General features: G+C 41.5%; 2 protein-coding genes across 10 annotated transcripts in view; one reads left to right on the top strand and one right to left on the bottom strand.

Moving 5' to 3' along the window:
• Positions 1-5193, bottom strand: part of FTO (FTO alpha-ketoglutarate dependent dioxygenase) — an 877495-nt gene extending 872302 nt beyond the window's left edge. For both annotated transcript variants that reach the window (XM_029608566.1, XM_029608567.1), the window contains exon 1: positions 4968-5193. In XM_029608566.1, coding sequence (XP_029464426.1) covers positions 4968-5009 — 42 coding nt within the window. In that variant the 5' untranslated portion in view covers positions 5010-5193. The remainder of the gene's footprint in view (positions 1-4967) is intronic.
• Positions 5194-5216: 23 nt separating this feature from the next.
• The window catches only part of RPGRIP1L (RPGRIP1 like), a 375908-nt gene continuing 365922 nt past the window's right edge, over positions 5217-15202 (top strand). For 4 of the 8 annotated variants that reach the window (XM_029608562.1, XM_029608558.1, XM_029608563.1 and 1 more), the window contains exons 1-2: positions 5217-5416; positions 6114-6162. The gene's annotated coding sequence lies outside the window, so the exon portion shown is untranslated. Of the gene's footprint in view, positions 5417-5532; positions 5823-5852; positions 6163-15202 lie in introns of those variants that run through there. The other 4 variants (XM_029608565.1, XM_029608559.1, XM_029608561.1 and 1 more) reach the window with 4 other exon arrangements.

The following is a 15202-nucleotide window of genomic DNA, read 5'->3' as shown; positions in this document are numbered from 1 at the left end:
TTTATGTTCTATATTTTTATTTTACCTCCTGTCATTAATTCTTTCATTTTTCCCTGTGACATAATTTTAATTACCCCTCTTAGGTAGCATTCAAAGCATCCCGCCAAATATTGATAGAGTAAAAAATACGAGGAGTTTTTCAAAAAAATCAAGTCTTTTCTATCAACCCATTAAAATCTGGAGTTAAATAGCCAAACAGATCTTTGAGGAGTTAGTTCCCAGTAAGATGTGTTCAGTGTTATAGCAGCATGATCAGAAACAGCTATGTTCCCTATAGTGCTACCTAAAACAGAAGGTAACAAGCTACTAGAAACTAAAAGAAATCAATTTGCGAGTATCGGTGATATGGCAAGGAATAAAAGATGAATTTACAATCCACTGGATGCTGTAAGCATCAGGGGTAAGTTAGGCCAAAGTATTTTATTATGGAATGCAAAACTAAACAAGATCTTGAATGCCTTAGTTTTAGAAGTAGGCTTCCTGTCCAAAATTAGATCAAGGGGTAAATTAAAGTCCTAAGATTATTGGAAGAGCCCCCAAATCTGTATGTACTTAGGCAAGTTTTTTAAAAAATTCTGGGGAGTTAATCATGGGAGCGCAAACATTACAACTCACTAATAACTGTAAGCCACCCGCCTTCCTTATCTGATTCTTGAGAAATCACATCAACACCAAAGGATTTCCTAGCTAGAATAATTGCTCCATTTTTCTTCCCCAGAGCAGAAGGAAAAGCCTTCATTTTAAAACCCATAATAGTCAATTTTATTGGTTCTTTATACTGTGAGTTTTTTGAAGGAAAGCTGTTTCTGCCTTCATGTTCTTAAGGTCTAGTAGCACTTTCTTCCATTTTATGGGATTGTTAAAAACCTGCGACATTTAAAGGAAAGAAGCTTCAAAATTGACTGCATTGCAAGCCTTAATTCTCAGGACCTTTACCCACCTTAAAAAGAAAATTATCCATTTGTTTCCTAACTTATAGCATAAGAAACCTTTAGATAATACCCTTCAACCCTTGGAACATGTAATCTAGACTTCAGAAACCAGAAAAAAACAATATGCAGCCAACCAATGCAACATGCATAACATCCATACTGAAGTGTTAGCCAGCATCCCAAACAGCACTAAGAAATCCAAATAAACTTTGAAGAAAGAAGGAGAAAAATACATACAAAAGCAAAAATAAGGCCTTATGATATTTCTATAACAATCATGCAATAAACAAGTGTAACAGTTTATCAACATAAAAAGGCCAACTACAGTTCCATTCAGCTCCACAGGTTATCAACGCAGCTCATGTATCATTCATTAGAATAGTATTCGCATCATACCGATCAGTGAATCACCTTAACTGCTGGTAAAATAAGTTTACTCTAACGTGTTTGACAACAGAAGGCATTTTAAACTAAAAAGTAAGAAACAAAAGGAAATTTCACTGCATTGTAAATGTTCAGTCATTACTCACTGCCTGTGTGTAGCAGGGTCCCCAGCATTCAGCAACATGCACGATTCATGTGTCAAACCAAAAACCAACTTTATATTTACAAACAAGCAAGCAACACCACATTCAAGAACTTACAGGATTAAAATGCCCATAAGTTAGTATTTATGAACAGTAATTATTATCACATCCATGCAGCTGAAGCAAACTTGGGCTCTACCTGTCGAGCTGATTGCACAGCTTTCAAGAGAGATTCACACCAAAGATAAAAAAAACCCGTCTCAGATACCTGGGGAAATGAGTACATACGAATGCAGTCACAATGCAATGTGCCCTCCGTATCAGATAGGAGCAATCCTCATTTAGGAGGTCATTTTAAAAGGAGTTACACATGTAAATGCAACATGCCAATGTAGCAATTTTTAGAAAGCCATTTATGCGTGTAATGTGCACTTGCACATGAATATCCTATGGACAATTCAATGTCATATACGGTATTGGAGAACTTTTCAAATGCCCACTTGCATGGGTAACGTGCATTTACACATGTAAAACCCAATTTTAAGTGTGTAAATGCTTTTTAAATTAAGCCCTTAGTTTCCATTATGGATCCAGTCAGTTTGTCAGTTCTGAAGGACTGGAAAAGTGTAGATGTGGTTCCTATACATAAAAGTGAAAGTAAGGAGGGTAAGACTGTAATGCCGTTGGGTCTTCAAAATGTTTTGTAGCATTGTAAATAGTCACATGCATTCTAGCAAATAAGAAAGCCATAATGTGCCTTGAGCTTTCTATTGACCCCTCATAGCCAAAAAACGTTTTCTGTACCGGACAGTTAAAACCAGCTTTCCACTCATAGAGCACAATGGCACTCAGTCGTCCTTTCTGAAGAAGCTCCAGTGCCTGGGGGTAACAGAGGAAATGCAAAACAAACGGCTGAGAAATGTAGTCCTTTGCAACTGAAGGACTGGGAACTACTGACTGGTCAGTCTGACCTCTGTGGTGAGCAAACTAATGGAATCACTGTTTAAACAGAGGATAGTGCAATTTTTGGAATCCAATGGATTGCAAGATCCAAGGCAGATGAATCTAATCAATTTCTTTATGTGACGGGGAGAGTTTGATCAAGGGGAGCACTAGATGTAATGTTCTTGGATTTCAGTAAGGCCTTTGACTTATAAATATATTGTGGGCTCTTGGTATAGATCCTAGAGTGACTGGTTGGGTTACAAACTGGCTGAGTGGAAGGCAACAAAGGGTAGTGGTATCTATTTTTCTCTGAGGAGGGGGTGTAATTAACAGTGTGCCTCAGGGTTTGGCTCTGCAATATAACAGAATGATTGCCGGGAAAGATTTGTCTTTTTGCCAATGATACCAAAATCTGTAACAGCCAGGAAGGTGTGGAAAACACGAGGAGGGATCTAGCAAAGTTTGAGGAATGGTCTAAAGTCTGGCAGCTAATATTTAATGCTAAAAAATGGAGAATGCATTTAGGATGCAAAAACCCAAAGGAAAAGTACAGTATTGGAGATAAAATTCTTCTAAGCACAAAGGGAGAGCAGGATCTGAGGGTAATTGTATTTGAACATCTTAAGGTAGCCAAACAAGAGAATAAAGTGACATTAAATGTCAGAAAAATGCTTGACTGCACAGGGAGAGGAATGGTAGGCAGAAAGAAAGAAAGAAAGAGGTGATATTTCCCCTGTGTAGGTCTCTAGTGAGACCTCTCTTGGAATACTGTGTACAATTCTGAAGATTGCACCTTCAAAAGGATATAAACTGGATGAAGTCAGTCCAGAGGGTGGCTACTAAAATGGTCTTTGTTCTAAAGCAGTGGTCCCCAAACCTGTCCTGGAGGGCCACCAGCCAGTCGGGTTTTTGGGATATCCTCAATGAATATGCATGAGAGATATCCTCAATGAATATGCATGAGAGAACCACTCTCATGCATATTCACCACTGTTCTAAAGCATATGGGGACAGACTTAAAGATTTAAACATATATACTGTAGAGGAAAGGCGAGATAGGGAGAGATGATAGAGACATTCAAATATCTTAAGTTTCCATGCACAGAAGGTGATCCTTTTTCAATGGAAAGGAGGCTAGAACAAGAGGGTAGACTCAGGAAATATTTCTTAACAGAGAGGATGGTGAATACGTAGGACAGCCTCCCAGTAGAAGTGGAGACAAAAACAGTATCTGAATTCAGGAAAGCATGGGAGACGTGCTAGCAGCCCTGATTGTTTCCCACTGTCCCAATCAGCTGTCAAAGGGGCAAGAGGGGTCACTGAGAGGAAGCACATGCACCTATGCAAAATGCGCGAACAGGCACACCTCCCCTGGGTGCCCAATGCTTTTTAACGTGGAAGCTTATTAAAATGTAGCATTGCGCACCCGGGAGAGGTGGATGTGCGCACGTTGAAAAAACAGGCGCCCATTTTGGATGCACGTTTTTTGCACACGTCTTATTGCATCAGCCTGAAATTTTGAGCATCCGTTTTCCTAACACGCACACAGTCACGTCTCCAGGTCGCCCGGTGCTTTTGAGCACTAGGGATGCCCAATTTGTCCCAAGCACATCCTTTTTAGCGAGGCCACTACTTCACATACTGTATCCAGTACCCAGGGGCAGTGGATATGCACGCTTTAAGAAAATGGGCATTCAACACTAGTACCCATTTTACTGTGTGCTTTTATTTCACTGGCCCCTGACTGAGCAACAAATCACCCCACATAGTTAAGTGCTATGGGGAGGGGGGAGGAGGGAATCTTGCTCAACAAGAGGGATGGGAGGGTTGATTGCTAAGAAGGGGGCTTTCCAGCTTCTTGGAGAGGATTCCCTATGTTAACCAGCCCTTTCATCTTGGTCTGGTTAGCAATGAGAAACCCTAGCTGCCAAATGCAGTTACTTTTTCATCTGCAAGCTATCTTTAACACAGCCTGGTAATATTGCTGTGTTCAGCATCTCATTAACATAATAAATCGAGTGTTAAAGGTCAATCTAACATACTGTACGGGTTAGAACTGGCCAGTCACCCGCATTGCTGTGCTGGATCTAACACAGTTTAGTGAATGTGCCTTAATCTGGCATTCCAATGCAAACTCCAATAGCCACTCAGCCCTGAACATCTTATAGCTCCATAGTACGTGACTCATGCATGCAGTCAGTATAGTTTCTGTCATTATCATTGCACTCTTTAATGTTTTGATCTAGCCACCATAAAATGATGCTTATTAATCTCAACAAAGCTAAGTAACTCTACCTGCGCCAGAAAGCTGCTGAGAGAAGACACAAGGAATAGCATAGGCAGCAGGTGCTGTAAGGAGGGAAAACCCGTATAGTGGAGGAAGTAAAAAGGGAAAGGATAGTGAGGAACAATCATAAGAGCACTAGCAGCACAAAAAGGTTAGGAATGACAGGGAAAGAGAATCCGAGAAGGAACAGAGGAGAAAGAATCTGAGAAGTGGATAGACAATTAAAACCAGTCTACTTCCTGCTTAACTGTCAGCAAAGAAAAACTATAAAAATACCTTAGCTTCTTTCTCTTTCTCTCTATTTTCAGTCCGTTTCATTTTTACTGTTATAACATACACATGTGTAAAAGCCTAACTAATTCCGCTTCAACCTTTCCGCGAGAGTTACTCTGGTTGTTGTAGTTTTATCAAGCAAGGAGATATTTTTGAAACAGCTGAACTACCATAGACTTTTCAACTACAATTCCCAAAATGCAAAGCAAAGCAGGAAGCGACGCCATTGTGTTCCTATTCCGTGTTTTGTAGTTCAAAGGAAAGCAGTCGGCAGTTTGTGTCCAGGCCCATACCTGTCTTGAAGAACTACAGAGTCCATGTGACAAGAGGAGAATACAATTCGCCCCCGTTCGCTGTTGTGGGTCTGAAGTACTTCCGGAATGGCAAACCCCGGAAGTGATGTTTTGATTAGCAACGGTTGTTAAGGCCTATTAGAAACGCCAGCGGGCAAAGTGAGTAGAGTTTGAAGAAAATGTATGACTGTTTAATCAATAATCCGCTTCTTAAATGGGACTGCGCATTATAAATTTAAGTGGGGTCTCTGCTCTCCCGCCATGCTGCTGCCCGAGCTATACATTAGTTGGGCGCTGTTCGCGGAATTGGGCGGTCCTTTGTGGGGTCGCGGCTTGGCCGGCATTGGCAGCCCCTTCTTCACTGAACGGGCAAGCAGCGAGCAGAGGACAGCGGTGAAAGACTCTGGCTTCTGACACCCGGGGCCCGATTAGTGGTCCCAAAAGGCGGAGTCTAATGATTCAGGCCCCGGGAGACAGAAAGATAAACTGCAGCCGGAGTTAGGCCTCCCATCTATTACTGTTTGTACCAGTGGCTAGGAGGATTGGATGCGGTGTATTAGTCGATGTGAGAAAGATTACATGTAATCTCTAGATTTTAGGTGCCGTATGGAGGGGAGGGGGAATTGAGCAGGGCTGGAGCCAAGAAGGAACACTTCTATCTTTCCCCTCCAGATGCAGCCCCACCCAAAACAAGATTGGAGAACATCTTTTCTGTCTACTGACTCCTCTCCCCAATCCAATTTGCCCTCTGTTTCATTATTCCTGAGTGCTTCTATTCCCCGCTTTCTCAACCCCTACCCCCACCCCCCAAGATCTTCACCCATGACCAGTATCCTTTCTGCCTTTTTCTCCCAAGCTGATTCCTGAGATCCTGCACCATAAGACCCCCACAGGAGCAAAATAAGGTTGGGAAACGTTTTTGGTTTAATTATGCAAAATAAATTTACTATATTTAATAATAAAACTATGCAAATTTGCTACAGATTTCAGAGACTTTACCATAGCATTTTTAACTTTTGCTACAGGGTTCTATTCCTGAGCTGCTGCAGGAAACTAGTAGCTGTGTACTTAGTAGTCTGATTATTAAGATGCATTAAAACCTTCCCAATAATGCAGGTGACTGGCCAGTTTTAAAGTGGATGTAAGCTCAGCCTTTAATAGTCCTTATTACTAAGAAAGAGAATGTAGTAGTATTCTGTTAAAGGCAGTGCAGCCATTGAAAAGCTGCTGCATTTAGCAGATCATTTTTCTATGCACTAACTTAGATTCTCAACCGGTCCAGCAGGTGTGTTGCGGCTTCCTGGTATCCCACTGCCTCTGTTGTGCTCAGGCGCAACTGGAAGTGCATACCGTGCATTTGCACAGGGCAGCACACCCCGGGGATAGCGGGGCCACCAGCAGAGCTTAACCCGCCTGTGTCTGAAGAAAGAGAGAGGCCCTAAGTGGTGTTCAACCACACGCCAGTGCACAATTTCCACTCCATCCCCCCCCCCCCCCCCCCCCAAAACAAGGTTGGTGGGCCATTGTGGAGCGCATCCTACCATGGCTCAACGACTACAGGAGGCACATGGGGCCACGGTGAAGCTCATCCCACCACAGTCCGATGACACCAGGAGGCCCTGTATGTATGTAAGTAAGTGAGAGCCTATATGTGTCTGTGAGAGCATCTGTGTCTGTCTGTATGAGAGCTTGTGTGTGTGTGTCTGTATGAGAACCTATGTGCCAGTGAATGTGACTGAGTGCCTGTGTGCGTGTTGGTGAATGTGTGTCTGTGAGAGTCTGTGTGTCTCATATAGGCTCTCACAGACAACACACACACACACACACACACATAATGTGCCTGTGTTTGTGAAAGAGAGAGAGAGTGTGTGAGAGAATGAATGTGTTATTGTGCGTAGGTGTGAGAGAGAAGATAAAATTTGTATGGCCGTACCTCTTCCAATCCACATTGATCTCAGGGTGACTGAAAATCAAAATATCCCAGGTATGGAGAGCAGGAGAATCCTTATTAGTTTTAATTATTGGGTGTAATTTGATGTTTCTGCACTTTTGAAATATGTAATTTTTGGGAGGGAGATAGATCATTTTTTAATTATTGGATTTTTAATTCATCAGATCTTTTGAAATATTGGTGTTTGGGAAATTTTGGATATTCTTATTAACTGGTTTGAAATATTCTTTTTATGAATATGATTTTGCTATTATGATTTATATTTCTTGATTTTATTATTTAATGTTTTATGAATAATGGTAATGTTCCTGTTTTTCTATTGTTGCTCTGCATGTAAAGGCTGGCTTGTTGTGGGTTCCAGTTCAGTTCTTCTCAGCACGTTTCTGTTTATACTTTCTGATCTCTTTTCTGTATTTGGTGAGGATCTATCTGTGTTGTGCATATGTGCCGAGGTGAGGGGGTGGGGGGCATATCCATTTTTAAAAATATAGATTTCAGGAGGGAGCTGGGTTATTTGATGATCTGGGACAGAAAGTGAATGAAACAGGGGAAGTGCAGGGGGGGGGGGCGGGAAGCACAGTAATTTTTCTCACAGGGCAGCAAAAAACCTAGCATTGTCCCTGGTTGTGCTTCCCTCCCTCCTTCATCGCAACGAGATGCAGATATTCTTCCACTAACACTGCTGCTGTTCCGTTAAAACAGGAATGACAGCAGCATTACTGGAAGCTGGAAACATCAGCTGCATGGCCTTTTCTTCTGCCCACCCCCCACAGCCCGGAACAGGAAATGATGTTCAGTGGAGCGCACGGGAAGAAGAGAAGACCATGCTGCATAAAGTACCAGCAGCTGCACAGGCGCAGACCATAAGAAAATGCCATACTGGGTTAGACCAAGGGTCCATCAAGCCCAGCATCCTGTTTCCAACAGTGGCCAATCCAGGCCATAAAAACCTGGCAAGTACCCAAAAACTAAGTCTAGTCCATGTTACCATTGCTAATGGCAGTGGCTATTCTCTAAGTGAACTTAATAGCAGGAAATGGACTTCTCCTCCAAGAACTTATGCAATCCTTTTCTAAACACAGCTATACTAACTGCACTAAACACATCCTCCGGCAACAAATTCCAGAGTTTAATTGTGCATTGAGTAAAAAAGAACTTTCTCCGATTAGTTTTAAATGTGTCCCATGCTAACTTCATGGAGTGCCCCCTAGTCTTTCTACTATCCGAAAGAGTAAATAACCGATTCACATCTACCCGTTCTAGACCTTTTGCATAGAGTGTCACATGTATGATTTTTTACCCACCAGTGAGAAGTTGTACATGTGCATGCGATGCAAAGAGCTCCTGGCTCTCAGAGGATGAGTCCGATCTCTGGAGGCTAGAGTGGCAGACCTGGAGGAGCTGAGGCAGACAGAGAGGTATATAGATGAGACCTTCAGGGACATAGCAGTCAAGTCCCAACTTCAGATTGGCAGCCCTGGTGCTGCCTTGGAGGAAGAGGGTCTCATGATGGGAGAGCACCAACCAGGTGCAGCAGGAAAGGATCCTGTAGCAAGGACCTGCTCTCCAGGTGATGCATTGTCCTTTCGCACTGAGGATATCTCCCCAAGGCATATGCCCAGGAGGGAAGGGTTAGGTCGGATGTCATAGTTGGTGATTCGATTATTAGGAATGTAGATAGCTGGGTGGCTGGTGGGCATAAGGATCACCTGGTAACATGCCTACCTGGTGCAAAGATGGCGGACCTCACGCGTCACCTAGATAGGATTTTAGACCGTGCTGGGGGAGGAGCCGGCTGTTGTGGTACATGTGGGCACCAACAACATAGTAAAATGTGGGAGGGAGGTTCTGGAAGCCAAATTTAGGCTCTTAGGTAGAAAGCTTAAATCCAGAACCTCCAGGGTAGCATTCTTTGAAATGCTCCCTGTTGCGCGTGCAGGTCACCAGAGGAAGGCAGAGCTCCGGAGTCTCAATGCGTGGATGAGACGATGGTGCAAAGAAGAGGGATTCAGTTTTGTTAGGAACTGGGGAACCTTTTGGGGAAGGGGGAGTCTCTTCTGAAGGGATGGGCTCCACCTTAACCAGGGTGGAACCAGACTGCTGGCGCTAACCTTTAAAAAGGAGATAGAGCAGCTTTTAAACTAGAACAAAGGGGAAAGCCGACAGTCGCTCAGCAGCGCATGGTTCGGAGAGAGGTATCTTCAAAGGATACTAATGATGCATTAGAATTAGGGCATCCCAACAGTTCCAATAATTAGAAAAATAGTCCAAGTGCCTGTAACTAAAAACTCACCTGAGCTAAAACATCCTAACTTAGCCCTATCAATTAAAAAGCAGAATGAAAATACAAACAAAAAACAAACTGAAATTTCTGTATGCTAATGCCAGAAGTCTAAGAAGTAAGATGAGAGAATTAAAATGTATAACAGTGAATGATGACATAGACTTAATTGGCATCTTAATAACAGTCTTAATAACATCTTAATAACAGTCTTAATAACATTATTGTTATTAATGTTATATTGTTTTATTGTATTTCCCGCCTGAGTTCATTGTAAACCGGCATGATGTGCTTCACGAATGTCGGTAAATAAAAGTTAACAAATAAAATAAAAATAAATAAAAATCTCAGAGACATGGTGGAAAGAGGATAACCAATGGGACAGTGCTATACCGGGGTACAAATTATATCGCAATGACAGAAAGGAGCACCCAGGAGGAGGTGTGGCGCTTTATGTCCGAGATGGCATAGAGTCCAACAGGATAAACATCCTGCATGAGACTAAATTCAAAATTGAATCTTTATGGGTAGAAATCCCTTGTGTGTCGGGAAAGACTATAGTGATAGTGGTATACTACCGTCCACCTGGTCAAGATGGTGAGACGGACAGTGAAATGGTAAGAGAAATTAGGGAAGCTAACCAAATTTGTAGTGCGGTAATAATGGGAGACTTCAATTACCCCAATATTGACTGGGTAAATGTATCATCGGGACACGCTAGAGATAACGTTCCTGGATGGAATAAATGATAGCTTTATGGAGCAATTGGGTCAGGAACTGACGAGAGAGGGAGCAATTTTAGATCTAATTCTCAGTTGAGCACAGGACTTGGTGAGAGAGGTAACAGTGGTGGGGCCACTTGGCAATAGTGATCATAATATGATCAAATTTGATTTAATGACTGGAAGAGGAACAGTGTGCAAATCCAAGGCTCTCGTGCTAAACTTTCAAAAGGGAAACTTTGATAAAATGAGAAAAATTGTTAGAAAAACCTGAAAGGAGCAGCTACAAAAGTAAACAATTTCCAAGAGGCATGGTCATTGTTAAAAAATACCATTCTAGAAGCACAGTCTAGATGTATTCCACACATTAAGAAAGGTGGAAAGAAGGCAAAACGATTACCGGCATGGTTAAAAGGGGAGGTGAAAGAAGCTATTTTAGCAAAAAGAGCTTCATTCAAAAATTGGAAGAAGGAACCAACAGAAGAAAATAGGATAAAGCATAAACGTTGGCAAGTTAAATGTAAGACATTGATAAATCAGGCTAAGAGAGAATTTGAAAAGAAGTTGGCTGTAGAGGCAAAAACTCACAGTAAAAACTTTTTTAAATATATCCGAAGCAGAAAGCCTGTGAGGGAGTCAGTTGGACCGTTAGATGATCGAGGGGTTAAAGGAGCACTTAGAGAAGATAAGGCCATCGCGGAAAGATTAAATGATTTCTTTGCTTCGGTGTTTACTGAAGAGGATGTTGGGGAGGTACCCGTAATGGAGAAGGTTTTCATGGGTAATGATTCAGATGGACTGAATCAAATCACGGTGAACCTAGAAGATGTGGTAGGCCTGATTGACAAACTGAAGAGTAGTAAATCACCTGGACCGGATGGTATACACCCCAGAGTTCTGAAGGAACTAAAAAATGAAATTTCAGACCTATTGGTAAAAATTTGTAACCTATCATTGAAATCATCCATTGTACCTGAAGACTGGAGGATAGCAAATGTAACCCCAATATTTAAAAAGGGCTCCAGGAGCGATCCGGGAAACTACAGACCGGTTAGCCTGACTTCAGTGCCAGGGAAAATAGTGGAAAGTGTTCTAAACATCAAAATCACAGAACATATAGAAAGACATGGTTTAATGGAACAAAGTCAGCATGGCTTTACCCAAGGCAAGTCTTGCCTCACAAATCTGCTTCACTTTTTTGAAGGAGTTAATAGACATGTGGATAAAGAACATAAGAAAATGCCATACTGGGTCAGACCAAGGGTCCATCAAGCCCAGCATCCTGTTTCCAACAGTGGCCAATCCAGGCCATAAGAACCTGGCAAGTACCCAAAACCTAAGTCTATTGCATGTAACCATTGCTAATGGCAGTGGCTATTCTCTAAGTGAACTTAATAGCAGGTAATGGACTTCTCCTCCAAGAACTTATCCAATCCTTTTTTAAACACAGCTATACTAACTACACAGTATTCAAGGTGCGGTCTCACCATGGAGCGTTACAGAGGCATTATGACATTTTCCGTTTTATTCATCATTCCTTTTCTAATAATTCCCAACATTCTGTTTGCTTTTTTGACTGCCGCAGCACACTGAACCGACGATTTCAATGTGTTATGCACTATGACACCTAGATCTCTTTCTTGGGTTGTAGCACCTAATATGGAACCCAACATCGTGTAATTATAGCATGGGTTATTTTTCCCTATATGCATCACCTTGCACTTATCCACATTAAATTTCATCTGCCATTTGGATGCCCAATTTTCCAGTCTCACAAGGTCTTCCTGCAATTTATCACAATCTGCTTGTGAGCCAGTAGATGTAGTGTACTTGGATTTTCAGAAGGCGTTTGACAAAGTTCCTCATAAGAGGCTTCTAGGAAAAGTAAAAAGTCATGGGATAGGTGGCAATGTCCTTTCGTGGATTGCAAACTGGCTAAAAGACAGGAAACAGAGAGTAGGATTAAATGGACAATTTTCTCAGTGGAAGGGAGTTGACAGTGGAGTGCCTCAGGGATCCGTATTGGGACCCTTACTTTTCAATATATTTATAAATGATCTGGAAAGAAATACGACGAGTGAGATAATCAAATTTGCAGATGACACAAAATTGTTCAGAGTAGTTAAATCACAAGCAGATTGTGATAAATTGCAGGAAGACCTTGTGAGACTGGAAAATTGGGCATCCAAATGGCAGATGAAATTGAATGTGGATAAGTGCAAGGTGATGCATATAGGGAAAAATAACCCATGCTATAATTACACAATGTTGGGTTCCATGTTAGGTGCTACAACCCAAGAAAGAGATCTAGGTGTCATAGTGGATAACACATTGAAATCGTCGGTTCAGTGTGCTGCGGCAGTCAGAAAAGCAAACAGAATGTTGGGAATTATTAGAAAGGGAATGGTGAATAAAACGGAAAATGTCATAATGCCTCTGTATTGCTCCATGGTGAGACCGCACCTTGAATACTGTGTACAATTCTGGTTGCCGTATCTCAAAAAAGATATAATTGCGATGGAGAAGGTACAGAGAAGGGCTACCAAAATGATAGGGGGAATAGAACAGCTCCCCTATGAGGAAAGACTAAAGAGGTTAGGACTTTTCAGCTTGGAGAAGAGACGCTGAGGGGGATTTACCCAAGGGAAGTCTTGCCTAACAAATCTGCTTCATTTTTTTGAAGGAGTTAATAAACATGTGGATAAAGCTGAACCGGTAGATGTAGTGTATTTGGATTTTCAGAAGGTGTTTGACAAAGTCCCTCATGAGAGGCTTCTAAGAAAACTAAAAATTCATGGGATAGGAGGTGATGTCCTTTCATGGATTACAAACTGGTTAAAAGACAGGAAACAGAGAGTAGGATTAAATGGTCAATTTTCTCAGTGGAAAAGGGTAAACTGGAGTGCCTCAGGGATCTGTACTTGGACCGGTGTTTTTTTAATATATTTATAAATGATCTGAAAAGGAGTACGACGAGTGAGGTGATCAAATTTGTAGATGATACAAAATTATTCAGAGTAGTTAAATTACCTTCCAAGACTGTAAAATTGGGCTTCCAAATGGTAGATGGAATTTAATGTGGACAAGTGTAAGTTGATGCATATAGGGAAAAATAACCCATGCTGTAGTTTCACAAAGTCAGGTTCCATATTAGAAACTACCACCCAGGAAAAAGTTCTAGGCATCATAGTGGATAATACATTGATATCATCAGCTCCGTGTGCTGTAGCAGTCAAAGTGTACAGAATGTTAGGAATTATTAGAACTGGAATGGTGAATAAAACAGAAAATGTCATAATGCTTCTGTATCGCTCCATGGTGAGACCTACCTTGAGTACTGTGTACAATTCTGGTCGCCGTATCTCAAAAAAGATATAGTTGCACTAGAGAAGGGAGTCCAAAATGAGAAACGGGATGGAACGGTTCCCCTATGAGGAAAGGCTAAAGAGGTTAGGATTGTTCAGCTTGGAGAAGAAGCGGCTTAGGGGGAATATGATAGAGGTCTATAAAAACATTAGAGGACTAGAATGGGTAAATGTGAATCAGTTATTTATTCTTTCGGATAACAGAGGGACTAGGGGGCACTCCATGAAGTTAGCAAGTAGCAGATTTAAAACAAATCAGAGAAAATTCTTTTTCTCTCAATGCACAAGTCACTCAATGCCCCTTGAAGAAGGTAGAAGCCGAAACACGGTCAGTGTCGGGCTAGCACATCTTAAGCCTCGTTACATCCTCGATCCTCAGGCGTTTCTTCACAAGCTAAGTAGCTATATTACTCAAAGAAGTTCAAAGCAAATGAATGCAAAGAAAAGTAAAACGCTATATTAATTTCTTTATATCCGTACTCTGGATTCACGAAGCATACAAAATTCATTTTTGACCTGTGATTGTACTACTGGTGTAAAACGTTATGCTAAACAGCATTGACATTTATGCCCATGTACGAGGTCTACTAAATGAGAAAAAAATCGTAACCCACGGTGTTCTATTTTGTCTGTAACTTTTGGTACTGTAGCCTTTTGAGATTATAGATGGCTATTACCTTACCTAATTGTTTGAGAGAACTGTTGTGATGCTCATCTACAAGTAACATACCTTGCAGGATCCCAAAATACTCTGGTGGAGTGCCTCTGTCGAGTCTCACTTCTTCATGAGTGGTCACTGGATCAGCAAATGGCAGACTGTTCAACCTTTTGGGTCATCTGATAATCAACTTATTTGCTACAGAAAGCAACATAACTTCTGGAAAGTTTTACTCCATCCTTCCAAGCAGGTTTAGCTCAGCACCTGACACTTTTCTGCTATGCTGATCTTCTATATGCCTACCTTCCAAAAACTTAATTGTAAAGACAGTGCTTTGTAATCATGCAAAAATGATTCTCATTGCTCTAGCATGGCAATGACAAGTCTGTCTTCTGTAGTTGTCTAAATAGTCTTTGATTTTATTGGGCATTTCCCCTTTCCTCATGACTCAGAATAGGTGCCTCTGCCATTCAAATCTGTCCTCTAGCCCTCACAGGATGTTGAATGTACATTAGGCTCCTCCTTGCTCCTTCCTAAAGAAGTGGAAGATATCTTGATCTTGGTCAGGAAACCTTTGACCAGGAAGTCTTACAACTTCAAATGGAAGAAATTTTTGGCCTATCCCTATCTCGTTTTCTGAACCTGCTCCATTACTGCTTTTCCCTTTTTTTGTTGGGATTCAGTACATCCTTAGTGAAAAGTGCACTTTAATGCCATTTCAACAGATCATCGACAGGTGGAAGGTGATCCAAATTCTTCTCATCATTTGTGATCCAAATTTATTTATGAAAGGATTGTGGCACTCTATGCCTCCGGTGCCTTGGGATCTTAATATTTTGACATCTATTTGAACCTTTGGAGTTTACTCCTTGAAAGTTTCTCACATAGAAGGTGTTTCTATTAGCTGTTGTATCTGCTTGATTAGTCAGTAAGTTTCAAGTTTTGGTGAACTACTCACCTAATCTCCA

The sequence above is a fragment of the Rhinatrema bivittatum genome, chromosome 7 (genome assembly GCF_901001135.1).
Source record: "Rhinatrema bivittatum chromosome 7, aRhiBiv1.1, whole genome shotgun sequence".
NCBI classification, from domain to species: domain Eukaryota; kingdom Metazoa; phylum Chordata; class Amphibia; order Gymnophiona; family Rhinatrematidae; genus Rhinatrema; species Rhinatrema bivittatum.
Note: the sequence above shows the minus strand (reverse complement) of the source record. Positions and strands in the feature narration are given on the sequence as shown.